Here is a 16,819-nt window from a genome sequence, read left to right as displayed (position 1 = left end):
ATATATCTCTGCAGCAGGTGCCAAGATCAGAACTTAGCAATGCCAGAAAAAGTAGCTCATTTGAGACTAAGACAGGAAGGGATAATCAGGACTGTTACTTCTCATTTGATTACGTGTAATGCAGTGGGAAGAGAATGTAGCATCTAGAAATTACAGAAATGTGACTCTTCCTGGGACCATTATTATTCTGGGAAAAGGAGTGAGGCACGTGGAGCATATCATTAACAATTAGAAAGCAAAATGCATGCTTAGGTCCAACCTGAGAACATAAAATCAGAAGCATGTTTTAAAGTTTAAATTTTTATTGACAATAATAGTAAAGCAGGGCATGACCTAATACTACATGTGTGTTCCTCTCTGTGACTTGTTCTCTACATGGTGGAGCTACTCCAGGACAGTGTTTATGTGTTTCAAATACAAATACTTGAAGTGACTCTAAGTGATGCTCACCAAAGGGATTTGGTATCACCTCTTCCCATTCTGTTTTACATGTATATACGTGGGTGTGTAAATGTGTGTGCATATTCAGGTGATTATATGAGAGAATGTGTGTACATGTACATACACATATGTGGAAGTCACAGGTGAACCTTGAGTGTTGTTTTTTGGAAGGTGATATGCTTGTTTTTTGAGATAGGGTATTTCACTGGGACACAAGGCTCATTAATTAGGCTGGGTTGGGTATCCAGCAAGCTTTCAGGATCTCTTGTCTGTCATCCCAGTGTTGGTATAACAAGCACACACACCTGGCCATTATATATATGCCAAAGATTGGATTTAGTCTTCCGGTTTGTGTGTCAAGCACTTTAGTGAATGAAATATCTCTCTAGCATTCTCTCCTGCATTCTCTATGCTTCACAATATGTGGACCAGCATGATGTTTTGGGAACGCCATTTTCTTTTATTTATTTTTTTTTACCTGAGTTGTAAGCAAGTCTAAGAACAGATACACAAATCAAATATATTAATTAGTGAAAACATACAGAAGAAAAAATGATCATGAATTATTTTATTATATTTGTTGTGTTACAGTGAAGTTCTATTTTAACTCAAGATCAGATACACATTAGCACAAGGGATAATCACACTGTTGCAGAGAAGAGAAAATAGCAATATATTTGTGCAGTGGTTTCAGAAACTGCAAAATGGTTGACAGGTGTTTCCTTGGTCTTGACACAATGTGAATACCTGAAAGGGAAAACAGGACACTTTGTCCCTGATGAGGAAGGAGCTGGATGAAGGTGTAGACATGATTGCAAAAAACAACACAGCTTAGGCCAGAAAGTCTGTTCTTCTTTAAACAGGAATGAAGCAGATCTGGTAAGGGGGTGGCAGAGAGGCAAATCCATTGGCCACTGGGGTTATATCGATGTCTTTAGGGTGAACCAGTGATTTCAGCTTAAAGTTCTGTAAAATGGTGGTCAGTAATAGAAACAGCTCCATGCGTGCCAAGCCCTCTCCTGCACAAATCCGTTTTCCTAGGGGTAGAAAGCCAAAGAAGATTACTATTCTCATTTGTAAATGTGAGAATCACTGTACTTGTACCTGACATAGGAGATTATTAATGAATGGTAAGTTATTTATTGTAGTCCATGAGACCAGATCCCAGGACTGCTCCAGGGTTGCAAAGAGAATGCCCCAGTATAGCAGGACTTAAGAATAATTCTTATCTATCTATCTATCTGAGGGAAAAAGACTCATACAGGTTGTGTTGGTTATTCTCTTTATTTCTCTCAAGTTCTCTTCTTCCTCTCTTTTTTTTCTGCACCCCTTATATACATCATAGGGAAGGGAATAAAAAGTTACATCTGAGGAGGGTCATATTTCATTACTTAGGTAAACTATAAGGAGCAGAGCCATTCTGATAACACACATGAAATAAACTTCAGCTTTCTCATTAGTGGGGCAACTGTGGCTCTGAAGAAATGCACAGCTGCTTCAGTATCTATTAAGGAGATAGCCTATAAAGGGGGTTATAAAGTTAAACTATTTGGCAGCCTAGGAAATAGAGAAATTATGCATTGTATCCTGTATTTATAAGTGTGAATAACATTCTAAACTAACATTTAAAAGTGTCAGTTTTTCTCAGACTTGGAGGCAGCTCAGACATGAAGCAGCCAGTACAGCTGGGAGTGAGTAACCATGGCAACACTTAGCTGTGAAGGCTACAAAGTAGAGGCTGAGGGCACAGTGCTCATGAGATAAGGTGATAGGAATTTGTGTAGGGAGATATATCTTAAATTATCAGCCAGATTTTAGCAAGACTGCTACCAATGTTGCTTTATGCCTGTGATCTTGACCTTGTGTGATTCATTTGCAGGGGCAACTAGTCAACCTTGAATTTTTTGTGAGGTTTTAAATCAGCTAATTGTATGTAGCTGTCTTGAACTGGGGAGATATGGCATTCTCCTATTTGAGCCTGAGAAAATTATATAAAATAGATTTCTAAGTTTCTATAGGCCTCATAGAACAATAGATATAGTTATGATGCACATCCTAGTATATTTTCAATTTATTAAAATTATACAGCTTAAAATGAATCATGTTTTGACAGTCCACAGATATAAGTGCTCATAAGATTGAGATGTGATCATGAGATTACATGCACATATTACATGAGAATGCACTGTAGTGATGAGATTCCTCAGCTATTTATGCACATGTGAAATTACAGACAAGAGCAAACAATGTCAGAGTATGTGGCCTTATAAGCCTTGCTAAAATGACATTCCTCCACCAGGGAATTATTCATCTGGTGGGTTGACACCTGAATTATTAATGGCCCTCTGTTGTATTATTCCATGGCCTGCAGCAGTTATTGGATGGGTGGGTAGATGGATAGCTGCATGAAAGGACATCTAATTGGGCAAATAGAATAAGCTGAATTATTTTTTCTTAATTACCTATACCATTAAGAAATAAAAATTTCAAAAATACCTTTTAGCTAAGTGTGTTTGTTCACATTTGTAAGCAGACTGGCTGGGAAACTGAGGAAGAGTCTCTGTTTTCATTATAAAAAATAACAAAACCAAAGACAGAAACTGCATATCCAAAGACAGCATACACCTTGTAGGTGTGGACTCAATATCCATTGTTCTCATACTGAATGAGAAGGAACAGGGTTCCAGATCATCTTTGCAGAATGCTCTGCCACATCTACAATGTCTCCATCATCTCATGATGATCTTGAAGTCCCTGGAACTCTGAACTGAGTAAAAATGCTCTGACCTAATGGTTTAAAACCTTCTTTTAATGATACAGGATTTCTTTTTATAATCCTCCATTACCTATGTCTTTTGAGGCAGCTAGGGAGTCAGTCATTTATTAGAATGATGCTCCATCTTGGGCATTAATTAATAAGGTTTGAGATATAAATGTGCTGATTTATCCCCAATAACCCAGAGATCTGGGAATCTTTCTCATTGCCCTTGTCCAACTGAAATCTATCAAGTATTGTTCATTCATGTGTTTACCAAGTGCACTTGAGGCTCTTTGGTAATTTTCTGTATTTTGGAGACTTGTAAGTGCATAGTTGAGCATGGGGGTGAGTGACACAGCAAAAAGACCTGAATATAAACTATGGTGTCTCCATTTTCATAGTGAGTGAATAAAGTGTAAATGAAGTTTGCTTTCTTTGATATTTCTGTGATGTAGCTAAAGGAAGAATACAAACACCCTATACTCTAGCTTTCTAAATTTTTAACAGTGGATGAACAATCAAAGCCTCACTTTCATAACCTGAAAGGGAAGAAATCTATTTATCATGACAGTGAATGGTCATTGAGAGTTCATACTTCTGATTTTTGCAAGTCTACTGGCCATTAGGGAGCCACTGTGTAAATCTTTAGGGACTCTCATGTCACTAGAGCTATGGAAATGGGTTTCTATTACCTGTTGAGAAAGGCATGAAGTAGTCACTTTTCTTGAAGTTTCCATTCTTATCTAGAAAGTGTCCAGGGTCAAATACCTCTGGGTTGGGGAATTCCTTGCTGTCATGCAGCACTGATGACAGTGATGTTATTATTGTTGTTCCCTATAACAACACACAGAGAGAAATCAAGTTGCAATGAAAGCATAGAGCTAAAACACATTTGGAAAATAACCTAGTTCACCTTCCACTCCATAGTAGGGGTTAAGAACAAAGGACAGCAGGGACATTTCAACACAGAGAGCAGGTAAGGAGCAGGGAGAAGGTTGAGGCCAGGCACAGATGTGGCTAAAGTGCCATCTAGTGACATTTCACATGAGTGCTTGGCCTAAAACTTCTCAATCTCTTCTTCCTTTCCTTCAGATTGGACTTGTGCTTCTCTGACCACTGGCTGCTCTAGCTCATCACTTCTGTGCACCCCTCATGTGAATCAGTTTCCAAGTAGAATTATTCATTGAGTATTTTGAACAGAATAGGAGACCATTCATTAAGTAAAATAGGGAAGATTTGGAAAGATAATTACCACTCTTTTTTTTCTCATTTACAGAATCTCTCTATCTGTGTATCTGTATTTATATGACAGAAAAGTAAATGCAGGGCTATGTGCCAGAGTAGAGGTGTACAGTCTTGTATGTAATGTATTTATATAAATGCACAGGCACAAACACAGAAATACTTCTATGTATATGTGTCAGAAAAGCAAGATGAGGACTCTTTGGGAGAAGGAAAGGAAGTGTTGGAATGAGGAGGAGAGGGGAAAATAAAATTAAACAAAATAAGATCAAAGTAAGATGATCTGCTGACAGCTAAATCAATAAAACTTCTAGGGATATACAGAAATTGCTGGGAACAGGAGCTGACTAGCTTTCTTTAAATAGTACATAAACTAATCTCGAATCATTTCAAAGTTTCTAGCAATGTGCTCTACAAAGCTTTTACAAGGCTGAAACACATATTAATTTGCAGCTTAACTGAATATGTTTAAATTTATAAAGCTAAAAAGAACATTATTGGCATATGTAAATTGTGTGAAAATTAAGTTCTAGTGTCAATAGACATTGAAAGTATATTCATAACCACTTCTTTACACATTGCCCACGACTGCTTCTCTGCTACAATGACAGAGTTTCTGAAGAGGCAGCACAATCCCCTTGGGCTAGAAACTCTGAAATCTACCAGAACAATTATGGCAAAGATCATTGGGTCCTTTCCTATTACTTCTGCTGAGATCAGTGGCTCTAGTCTGATCAAAGAAATCACTTTTCCTACTTGTCAGAAGGGAAAATCAGCTGTGAAGTCATGCTTATTTCTAGACCAGGTTGTTCCACAAAGGGAAATAAATGGGATAATCTGCTTGAGTGGACCCAAAGAGACCAGTCATATCATGATCCAGCAGCAGAGCGATGAAGGGATATAAGTTTAGTTGATGCAACACTTGCCTCAAACTAGGGTCTAAACCCAAGGAAGCCATGAGAAGATATGTCACTCCTATCTTGTCCTTTGTCCTATTTACCATTTACTTGGGTCTAAGGACACGAACATAAACAAGTTATGTATATTAGCATAGACCTCGACAGTCTTACCTCAGGAGTGTCCTTTAGCCAAAGCAGACTGGCAACCTCACCCATATACTAAGTCTGTTATCACACAACAAAGCCCAATGCCACTGGCAAATCTAGTTCCATCATCTGCACATGATATTAGTTATTGGAAACTTACCAATCTCTTTTTGCCCCCTACCCTGAAAAACTACAGAACTACCCAGTAGAGAGCAACTTCATCCTTTTTGGATGAAGGTATTGCTATAAAAATTCTGCATTTGTCATCTATAGTATCTGGAACTCAATCAGAAGAGTTGGGGTCTTCAAAATGAACTAAGTGGCCACAGAATGAACTAAGTACAAACAGAACCACATCAGGGAACATTTTTAATTTAGTTTTAAGCCACCAGCTCAGTTTTAATATAAGAATTCTAAGAAGTCTGGAGGAGAAAAATTATGGACAGAAATTTCTTTACATAGAAGTCATAAGCAATGTGTAGTAGAGAAAATTCAACATACATATGTATTGATAACATATACAGTGCTGTGGGATGTCTTTTTACATGCTGAGAATGTGTGTTGCTTTTATTGGTTAATAAAGAATCTGTTTTGCTCTATGGCTAGAAAAACAGCCATATGGATTGGTGGAAAATGCAAGAGAGTTTTAGCGAGAAGAGGGCAGAGTCAGGGGAGGTGTGATCCAGTCACCCAAGAAGGAAGATGTGAAAGTACTGGTAAGCCAAGAAGCCCCATATCAAGACATAGATTAATAGGAATGTGTTGAATTAAGTTGAGAAAGCTAGCTAATATAAGCATTAGCCATACAGTTTGTAAATAATATAACCCTATGAGTAATTTTTTCAATAATCAATTGTGGGACCACAGGTTGGGGAGATTCATCCAGACCACTGGTCAAGTCAGGACTGAAGAAAATTCCATCTACATATATAGTCAGTGATTAAAGGGTAAACAATACACAGAACCTTAAAATGGAAGCAGAGAACAATTTTGAAAATACTGTACAGACATTTGTGAATAAAAGTCATCTCAAAGAAAAAAAAATCTGTGTTCCTGGGTCATGCTCATACATAATTGACTCTACAATAACGTTTCTCTTATACCCTTAAATAAATCAGACTAAAAAATAACATCTGATATACACAACTATCAATGTATTCCCAAAATATCAAACTTGATACAGAGATATTAATGTTACAATCCTTCATCCTAATCAGAAATGAGACAAGTGATGCCCACTGCAACCAGGTCTGATCATCACTATGCTGCAATTCATCTAACTGAAGAGAAACCAGGAATAAAGCAATACAAAAAGCACATTGAAAAGTATTAGCCCACATAACAACTTCAAATTCCACATACATTTACAGATACCTGTTAGAAATAGTAAAATTCACATGTTTAGATAAAAATAAGACCAACAGAAGGATTACATTAACTGTTTCCATTATGCAGATCGAATGAATAGCAGAGGCACTAGAGAAATAATAACTGATAATCATCACTTAGATAACCTACAAAAAGATATTTGCAGGCTACATTATTGGAAAGAAACATGGCAGAGAAATCAACATAACAAATAAATGATTGAATGACATAACCCTACTGATGATTTGAAAGAATACAGGATATCAATTCTTTACAATTTGAAGATTTTTTTTTCTCATAATGATAAAAATCTAGAAAAGACTTTTGGAAATTTGACAAAGTGTTTGAACATTCCAACAGAAATACCTAAGCTTTGCCAAACAGTATATGAAAGTGAGAGCAAATGTGGAAGTATCATTACCAGATGTATCTGTACCTGCAGAAGAGAGCTGCCCTCCTGATTGTGAAGCAGTATAAGCCTTCAGCAGCATTGGCTAACAGGGCCTTGAACCTCACTGTGATCTGGGAATATCAGGAGCACAGAGGTACAGCAGAGAGGAGACAAGCTTACCTTGGGGATAAGGTAGTTCCTGAATTTAATGTCACAGGTTACCATATGGGGAAGGTTGGTTGGGATGAGGTCAATGAATCTCTGGACCTCATGAATCATGGCGTCAGTGTAGGGCATGCGGCTCCTGTCCTGCATGCAGGGGCTGCGGTTTCTGCCAACCACACAATCAATCTCTTCCTGGACTTTAGCTGGTTGGTCACAGAGAGAAATGGGGGAATAGGAGAAAAGTGACATGTTTGGCACAATGTCAGGCCATACACAGCATGATGTAGGTTTTGTAAAACAATTGAAAATGTGCATTTTTCATTCAGAGATAAAAGTATTTATACATATATTTATGGAGAAATGCAGTGCTGTGGATTTATATCACTATCCTATACAGATATCATGATATATCAGCATACACTTATTATATAGTATAATATAATGTAATATAATATAAAATAATATAATATAATACAGCCATAATTGCAAATAAAATATAAGTAATTAAAAGTATCAATCAAAACAGAATATAATTAGTCAACATGGTTTAGTCTGTGGTAAAGAATATTGGAACTCAAATACTAAATCTGTATTCAAAGACAATATTCTTTTAAAATCACATTCTAAGATATGTGTATTTATGAATGTGTTGTGTTGCATATGTACAATTTTGAAAGGTTCTTATTTTTTATTCCCACATGTAGTAATGAAGAAGTTTAACCTCTTCAGCAACTTCTGAAATATATTCACATTTATAAAATGACTGTTTCTTATATGCCTATATATGCACAACATTGACTTTCAGATATGGGAAATGAAATTTCAGTTACATCTACATCATCTACATAAACAAATACATGCTAAACATACACACACATGCACACTTCCTCTTTATGGGAAATGAAATTTCAATTACATCTACATCATCTACATAAACAAATACATGCTAAATATACACACACATGCACACTTCCTCTTTCCCCTCAGTTCATTAGCAATATCACATTGAAACCTCATGAAACTGAAAAGCTTCTGTATGGAAAAAGACACCATCAATAAGACGAAATGACAAAATACACAATGAGAAAAGATTTTATCCAACACATCCAATATAGGGCTAAGATCCAAAATATATAAGGAATTCAAAGAATGAGATATCAAGAAAACAAATAACCCAAATAATAAATGGGTACAGATCAAAGAAGAAAATCCTCAAAAGATGAAACTCAAATGGCTGAGAAAAAATTTCAGAAACTTAGAAAAATGCTCAAAAACCGTAGTCATCAGGGAAATGCAAATCAAAACTACTTTGAAATTTCATTTTACACCCATCAGAATGGTGAAGATCAATTTAAAAAAAGTGATAGATCATGCTGGTAATGATGTGGCTCAAGGGGAACACTTATGCATTGTTGATGGGAGTGCAAACCTGTACAGCCACTACGGTTATCAGTGTGACAATACTTCAGGAAGATGGGAACCAATCTACCTCAAGATACCGCTATACTACTCTTGGGCACACCTAACAATTGTTTCATCTGATCATGGAAAGACTTGCTCAACCATGTTGTTGCTTGTTTTTGCTTTTTTCGAAGGGGCCTGCTACCCAGCTACCAAATAAATTCACACACCAAGGCTTATTATTACTTATGAATGTCCAGCCTTAGATTAGCTTAGTTACTTGCCAGATTTTCTTTTTTCTATTTTATTTTTTTGGGGGGTGGGGTTCGAGACATGGTTTCTCTGTGTAGCTTTCTGCCTTTCCTGGAACTCACTTGGTAGCCCAGGCTGTCCTTGAACTCACAGAGATCTGCCTGCTTCTGCCTCCCGAGTGCTGGTATTAAAGGCATGCACCACCACCACCACCTGGCGAGCTTTTCTTAACTTTAAATTATCCCATCTACCTTTTGTCTAAAGGATTTTTTTCTATTCCTGTATACCTTTCTTTGTTTCTTACTCCATGACTTGCTGTGTTGCTGGGCAGCTGGCCCCTGGAGTCCTCCTCCTTCTCTGGCTCCTTGATTTATCACTCCTCCATCTCTTTTCTCACTCCTTATTATTATTTATCCTTTCTGCCTGCCAGCCTCTCCTATTTTTCTCTCCTGCCTCACTATTGGCCATTCATCTCTTTATTAGACCATCAAGTGTTTCAGACAGGCACAGCAACAAAGCTTCACAGAGTTAAACAAATGCAACATAAACAAAAGTAACACACGTTAAAATAATATTCTACTACAATGTTCATTGCTCCTTTATTCATAATAGACAGAAATTGGAAACAAAGTGTATATCCCTAAACAGAGGAATAGATTGTTTTTAAATATGGTATATTTATACAATGGAATATCATTCAGCAATTAAAAAATAATAATATCATGAAATTCTCAAGTAAATGAATGGAATTTAAAAAACTCAACCTGAGTGATGTAATACAGAACCAGAAAGAGAAATATGTTATGTATTCACTTATATGTCGATATTAGCTGCTAAATTAATGGTAACTAAGCTACAATCTGTAGAACCACAGAGGTTAAATATAAAGTAAGGGACTATGAAGGACAGATAGATTTTGTTAGGAAGGGGAGATAGAATAGATAGTTATCAATATGTTGTGGGGAGGCTTGACTGGGCAGGGGAGCAGGGGTGAGGGAAGGAATATAAGGAGAGACAGATAAAATTCAGGGCCATTTGAGTGATAGTATGGAATCTCAATACAGTACAAATTTTCTATATGAAACATACGAAAGTGATCTAAATGAAATATCCAAGAGCCCCAACTGAACATCCCTTGTCACCAAATGAAACTTCCAACACCAGGGTTAGGTTGCGTCTTATTGGTCAAAGGAGCTTGATGGACATCTCCAAATAACCCAGGCTGTAGCCAAGACAATAGATTGCTCTCCACAAACTGACATCAAGGCCCCATTGCTGAAGCAACACCTATACAGCTGTGTGATCATGGAGAAGTCAAGCTGATGCCTACATAGAACCTTCATCCCTATGTTCCAGCATCTATGGTACTGGAATGTACTCTACATACTATCAAAAGAGACATATAAACACCAACCCAGCCACGAACCCTTTCATTAACAATATTGCCTTGCCTGCAAGATATGCTAGGGCAATGGTGTTACAATACTTGTGGGTGTAACCAACCAAAAACTGATTTTACTTAAGGTTCACTCCATGAAATGAAAACTAGTCCTGAAACTTGTTTGATGGCCAATAATGGGAGTCTGATTATCCAGAGGCCTATGGTAAAAGCAAATATTTCTGTTCTAAAAACAAAAAAAATCAACAAAACACAAAACAAAAATATAGCAATAAAATTACTCCTAATGACATTCTGCTATACTAATCCTTCAGTGCCTTGCTCAGCCATCTTTATCTTTATCTTGCAGCAGATGGCAACAAATATAGAAACCCCCAAATAGACAATATGCAGACAATGAGAGACCTTGAAGTACTTAGCACTAAATGGAATATCTCCATCAAATACCTCCCATCAGGGATCAGGAACCTCTGTGGAATCGGAGGCAGAAAGATTGTAAGAACAAGACAGGATGGAGGATACTAAGGAAAAAAGGTCCTGTAAAATCAAAATAAAGGATATATGAACTCACAGAGGCTGAGGCAGCACGCACAGGGCCTGCACAGGTCTACACCAGGTCTTTGCATATCTACTATGGCTTCCAGTTTAGTGTTTTTATGAGATTCTTTGATGTACAAATGAATGGGTCTCTGTTTCCTGTGCCTTCTCTTGTGTTCTTTTCCTTTGTTTGTTTGTCCAATTCTGTTGTGCTATTTTTGTTATGTTGTATTATATTTATTACATTGTATTATATTATATATAATTTTTAGAAGCCTGCTTGTATTCTAATGAGAGGCAGAAAATGATATCTGGAGTGAGAGGAGGTGGGGAGGAACAGGACGAAGTAGAGGAGGAGAAGTCATAATCATGATATGTGAGAAAAATAGATGTTTAATAAAAGGGAAAAACAGTAGATTTGATAATAACATTGTGTTAAACCAATGTTTACTGATAGATTAATTGTAAATACATAAATATCCATTATCATGAAAATTATGATTATTTTCCATTATTAGCAGTCTTTTTGATAAATGGATGTATTTCATTTGTAATTTTGCATATCTTGTGTTAGAATTATACTGGAAATTTAAGTAAATATTTTAAAGTGCTGGGAATATATATTCATTTAAAAGAAGTATTAGACTCAAAATTGTTTCTCTTTCATCCCTCATTTTCTGTCAAACACCTATAGGAACCACATGGTAAATATGGAACTGGGAGCGCTCCAGACCTGGTACATAGCAAAATCTCTGACACACTTACCCTCCCACAAGAGGTATTCAGGCTCCTGGAGCCCATGGCTTCCTATGACTCTACTTCAGATAATAGCATGAAAAACATTCTCACAAATTTCATGAAGAAATGGAAAATTGGACAAAAATTATGGCTAACCTAGAGGTCTCATCTGCCTTTTGTTTTAGAAACTCATCAGAAGCCAGCTGATCTTGAGAATCCTGGTGTAGTTTCAATAAGAATAGTTAACATGTGACCCAAGGATCTCCTTGAAGGGGTCCATGATTCTATTCACTCCAGAAACTCCATGAGTCTGTGTCTTGAATGGATGTTTAGAATCTATTCTGATTAATACATGGAAAATATTTTATATCAAGGTGGTAAAATATGGAGTGCTGATTTATTCCTTTTGTCTGGAGTATAGACCCTGGAACAAGGCACTGAAAGGTCTCTGAGAGCCCATTCCCTGTCAATCACCAATGTCTCAGGTAAAGGGCTTCTTATACTCAGTTTCTTTAAAGATTTTATTTTTCTGAAGGGGGTCACCTGCTGAATGGGAATAGGAAGAGATCCTTAGCAAGGTCAGCATCCTACACACAGCTTTGTTCTCTACTTAAACTTCTATTGCTTTGGAGCAGGAGTCTTCACTGGTCTGTAGATGTCGATCCACAGCTTGTTTGTCTTGCTACATGCATGGTGATCTAACATTTATGCTTCAATATCATCTTTTCCTGCTCTATATTTTTTCTCATTCCTCATATTATTGGTTCCATAAATTGGTGAAGCCTCCTTGTCTGCTTATTGTTATCTCTTCCTATCCTAAAAATATAAATTTTGATTCACATTTGTGTTTTTATCCTGTAGTATATGTTGGGCACAGGAGGAAGAATGTGCTTTGTACATGCTGAACCACTGAATCTGTTTTAAATAATAATGTAAAAGAAAGTGGTATTTGTACAGTTGAAAAAAATCATTGTTCAACAAATTTAAGGAAATGGACTATTGATGTGATAAGATTTCTTTATCTGTATTTTATGTGTTAATGGAAATTTTTTTCTGTAGAACCTAAATATTTTGAACACTTCTCAGAATGAACATTATCTCAGCCATACTCAGTACAGTCTAGGCTTTCTGCTTATGCTTCCATGAGGTGAGTTTTCTTTTCTCCACCCTAAAGTTAGCTTCATCAGAATGAGGAAAGGAAACTGAAAGGTTTTAGCTGATTTGAAGACATGATTTTTGAAAATTAAAGAACATGTATCCACAGGACAATGTATCCTGGCCACTCCTGTCATAGTTTACCTTCCAGAGAACTCACACAGTGACCAGAATTTGATTGCTTTTACTACAGTCAGAGTGTTTCTCTTAGTCATGCTGTTCTTTACATCCAGTGAGGGACTGAGACTTCTCTAAGAATGGCACACAGACACTAGCAGAGTCTTTCCAGCATCTTATAGGCCTGCTATGGGTCACCACCTGAGTCTTTACCTGTGACATGTGGGTGCTTCAGCAGGAGCAGGAGAGCATACCTCAGCGTTGTGCTTGTTGTCTCTGTCCCAGCACCAAACAGATCAGTCACTGTGGTTGCCAGATTTTCAAGTGTAAATTCCGATAGTTGATTGTTGTGTGCCTAAGAATAATTTGATGCAATAATCTGATAAGTTGTTTACCAGCACATCTGATTACAATGGCTCTACAGTTTTATGCAAGTTTATGTATTTGTTACTGAAAGTAGAAAATTTAAAATAAAAAACCATAGCTCCCTTTCCAAATGGTTATTCTAACTTCATAGAAGTTTACTGAGTTGTGTAGTCTTGGGGTCTAGTTAATTTGACATGAATATTTATTTAATTGTAAGTTTTTTATAATAAGACTTCTACAGAATATTTGTTTTATATTGTTGCCAATAAGGATCCTGGAATGTAGAGGAGAAATTAACATATTATTTCAAAGATTATGGCACAGATTTTTATAATTTTTGACATCACCTTGATTCCTTACTAGCCTAACTCTTGCAGTTGTGTGATTATGTGCACAATAGTGTGTATAGTTTTGTACTTTTATGCCCTAAAAACATAAGCAAAACATTTTGTTAATTAATTATATTCTCCCATCAAAACCATATGAAGAAGAATGTGTTATGTCTAATCTTCAGATATGCAGATTCATACATAAAAATGAGAGTCTGTGTCTCCATATGGTAAAGAACAGTGGAGGACATTTGACTCTGTCTCTGGGAATTCTCTATTAAACTAAGAGGGGTTTGTAATGAGATTCTTTGTCCTTGTGTTAAATAAACCCATTCTTTCTTAGTGCATTAATAACTTGATTCCCTCTTACTTTTAAAAATTAATATATCCCTGCCTGGACTGAGTCTATCAGGTCGATAGTCCTTGGCAGAGGCCTTGCTCTGGAAGTGGTGGGAAAGGGGGTTTGGCTGGGGGAAGGGGAGGGGGGCAGGAAGGGGGAAAACAAGGAAATCTGTGGCTGTTATGTAGAACTGAATAGTATTGTAAAATAAAATAAAATAAAAGTAATATATCTTTACATGTGTAGCCACATTTCTTATCCATTCATCCATCAATTGATGATTTCTATATTGATTATCTCAGCGACTCTGAGAGATACAGTAAGAGAAAAACATGAACGTGCAGGTGCCTTTTCCATATGCTGATATACTTTGAATATAATCTCAGAAGTAAAGTACTTGGGTCCTATGATAGAGAAAGAGATTCTAGAGGACCCATGACATGGTTTTACACAATGGCTCTAATAATCGACATTCTCATTAACTTTATATTAGTGTCCACCTCATTATATGATTACTAGCAGTTTTTTTTTCTTTGAAAAAGTTCTACAGTTAACAATTGTAGCATTAAATCTCATTGTGATATTATTTGTCCTTCCTGATGGAAAATGATATCCACAATTGTGTTGCTCATTTGAATTTATTCTTTGGAAGATAATATCTAAAACTATAAGAGAACTTAAAAAATGAGTAACCAAAAGATATTAAAATGACCTAGTTTAAAATACTTTAAGGACTACAATCTATGACCAAGTGGCAATTACCCCCAAAATCTATAGTTACTTAAAAATATCAGTCACCACAATACAGCACATTATTAGAACAAAGGAAACAAGGGTACATAGTCACTACAGTTGACTAAGAAAATCAGTTGACAATTGTGGATACAAATTTTCATGGTATAAATACTTAAAAAGTATGGCTAGAAGATAAGGTATGTGCCACAAGAAACATCTAGGAAAATTACAAATATAAAGTACACTGTGTTACAAAAGTTCAAAATTTTATTCTAAATTTCGTATGGAAATAAAATCTAAAAGCATGTACTTTTGAATTATTTCACATAATAATATAACATAATAATAGAAATCTTAGTCTGAAAAAATTAAACAAATAAATAAAATAGGGGAACCTAAATTAGGAAGGATAAAGTACAATAATATTAATGAAGTATGATAAAATATGTAGAAAATCACATGTAATATCAATTTGTGTAAAATCAATCCAAGCTAATAAATGATTGTAGTACAATTTCAGGACAAAAAAAATAAGTCCAGTTGTGACTTTATACAAAAATGATCTGAAATGAAATCAGGATAAAAGTAATAATATTACTCAGAATAATCTAATGAGTCACTTTCATATGCTTAAATATTCTAATGCAAAAACAAATTCAAGTGGGACTGTGAGGAAATTCTGAGCCCACACACAAACTTCAAAAATGAAATTAACCAAAAGAGATGAGTAAGGACATCCCATACTCATTAAAGGAAAAACTCCACTAAGAAGACATTACATTTCTAAACATTTATGCACCAAACACATGGGCACTCAGTCGCATAAAACAAACATTATTAAATATAAAATCACAGAATGACTCAAACATAGTGACAGCAGATGACTTAAATACCCCACTTCCATCAACGGATAAGCCATCTAGACAAAAACTAGAAAAACTATGATGCTAAATGACATCATCAATCAAATGGACCTAAAATATATTACAGAACCTTCCATTCAAGCTCAGAAGAATATAATTTCTTCACAGAAATCCATAGAACTTTATCCAGAATTGAAAACATAATAGGACACAAAACAAATCTTGAAGAATTTAAGAAAATTGAAATTGTATCCTGCATATTATCTGACCATAAAAAGATAAAGATAGACATTGCTAACAATAGAAATATCAGAAAGGACACAAACTCATGGAAATTTAATAGCATACTAGTGAATGGATACTGGGTTAAGAAAGAAATAAAGAAGGAAATTAAAACATTCCTAACCTTGAATGAAATTAAAAACACAACACATGAAAACCTATGGGGCACAATTGAAAAGCTGCTATGAAGATTATTTGTAGCACTAAGATCTACATAAAAATTGGAAACTTCACATAATAATAATAATAATAATAATAATAATAATAATAATAATTTAAAAGTGCATGTGAAAGACTAGTAAAAATAAGAACAAACAACACCTAAAAGGTTAGACAGAAAGAGATAACAGAAGTCAGGGCTGAAAATATTAAAATAGAAACAAACAAACAAAATCAAATAGTAGGAACTTTGTTAACAAACTTGGTTAATAAGATTGGCAAATTTTAGCCAAAATAATCAAAGAAAAGAGAAAAGACCAAATAAATAAAATCACAGATGAAAGGAACATGAGTTAGTAGGTAAAAGAGTGAATGAGAAGAGATAAATAAGTACACAAAAGGCCCTTTGAAAAACTTATGAGAAACTACTACTCTAGTAGCTTTAAACATGCAAATACACATACATCATATACATGCCTCAGGACCAGTCAAAGATTACATTGAGTGATTGGCCAATAGATTTACATGGATCCTTAGCTATGATAGGTTATTGTCCATATTCCAGGTCACTCTCCAGAACTCTATAGAAAATCAGTATTTTGATGACATATTTTTGAGTCACAGAACATGAAGAAATGAAGCTGCTACTCATCTAGAAGCTTCATTCCTATTGGCTAGCATTTGTTGTGCTGTGATGTGATATCCATGGTACTGGGGGAGAAAAGTTCTTCTCAG

General features: G+C 35.7%; 1 protein-coding gene across 2 annotated transcripts in view; it reads right to left on the bottom strand.

The window, feature by feature from the left end:
- Nucleotides 1-992: 992 nt before the first annotated feature.
- The window catches only part of LOC102902896 (cytochrome P450 2C25-like), a 29,899-nt gene continuing 14,072 nt past the window's right edge, over nt 993-16,819 (bottom strand). For both annotated transcript variants that reach the window (XM_076563023.1, XM_076563024.1), the window contains exons 6-9: nt 13,224-13,365; nt 7,427-7,614; nt 3,892-4,033; nt 993-1,478 (exon numbers count right to left, since the gene is read on the bottom strand). In XM_076563023.1, coding sequence (XP_076419138.1) covers nt 1,297-1,478; nt 3,892-4,033; nt 7,427-7,614; nt 13,224-13,365 — 654 coding nt within the window. In that variant the 3' untranslated portion in view covers nt 993-1,296. The remainder of the gene's footprint in view (nt 1,479-3,891; nt 4,034-7,426; nt 7,615-13,223; nt 13,366-16,819) is intronic.

Source organism: Peromyscus maniculatus, chromosome 1 (assembly GCF_049852395.1).
Source record: "Peromyscus maniculatus bairdii isolate BWxNUB_F1_BW_parent chromosome 1, HU_Pman_BW_mat_3.1, whole genome shotgun sequence".
NCBI classification, from domain to species: domain Eukaryota; kingdom Metazoa; phylum Chordata; class Mammalia; order Rodentia; family Cricetidae; genus Peromyscus; species Peromyscus maniculatus.
This window is presented reverse-complemented; position numbering and strand designations above follow the sequence as displayed.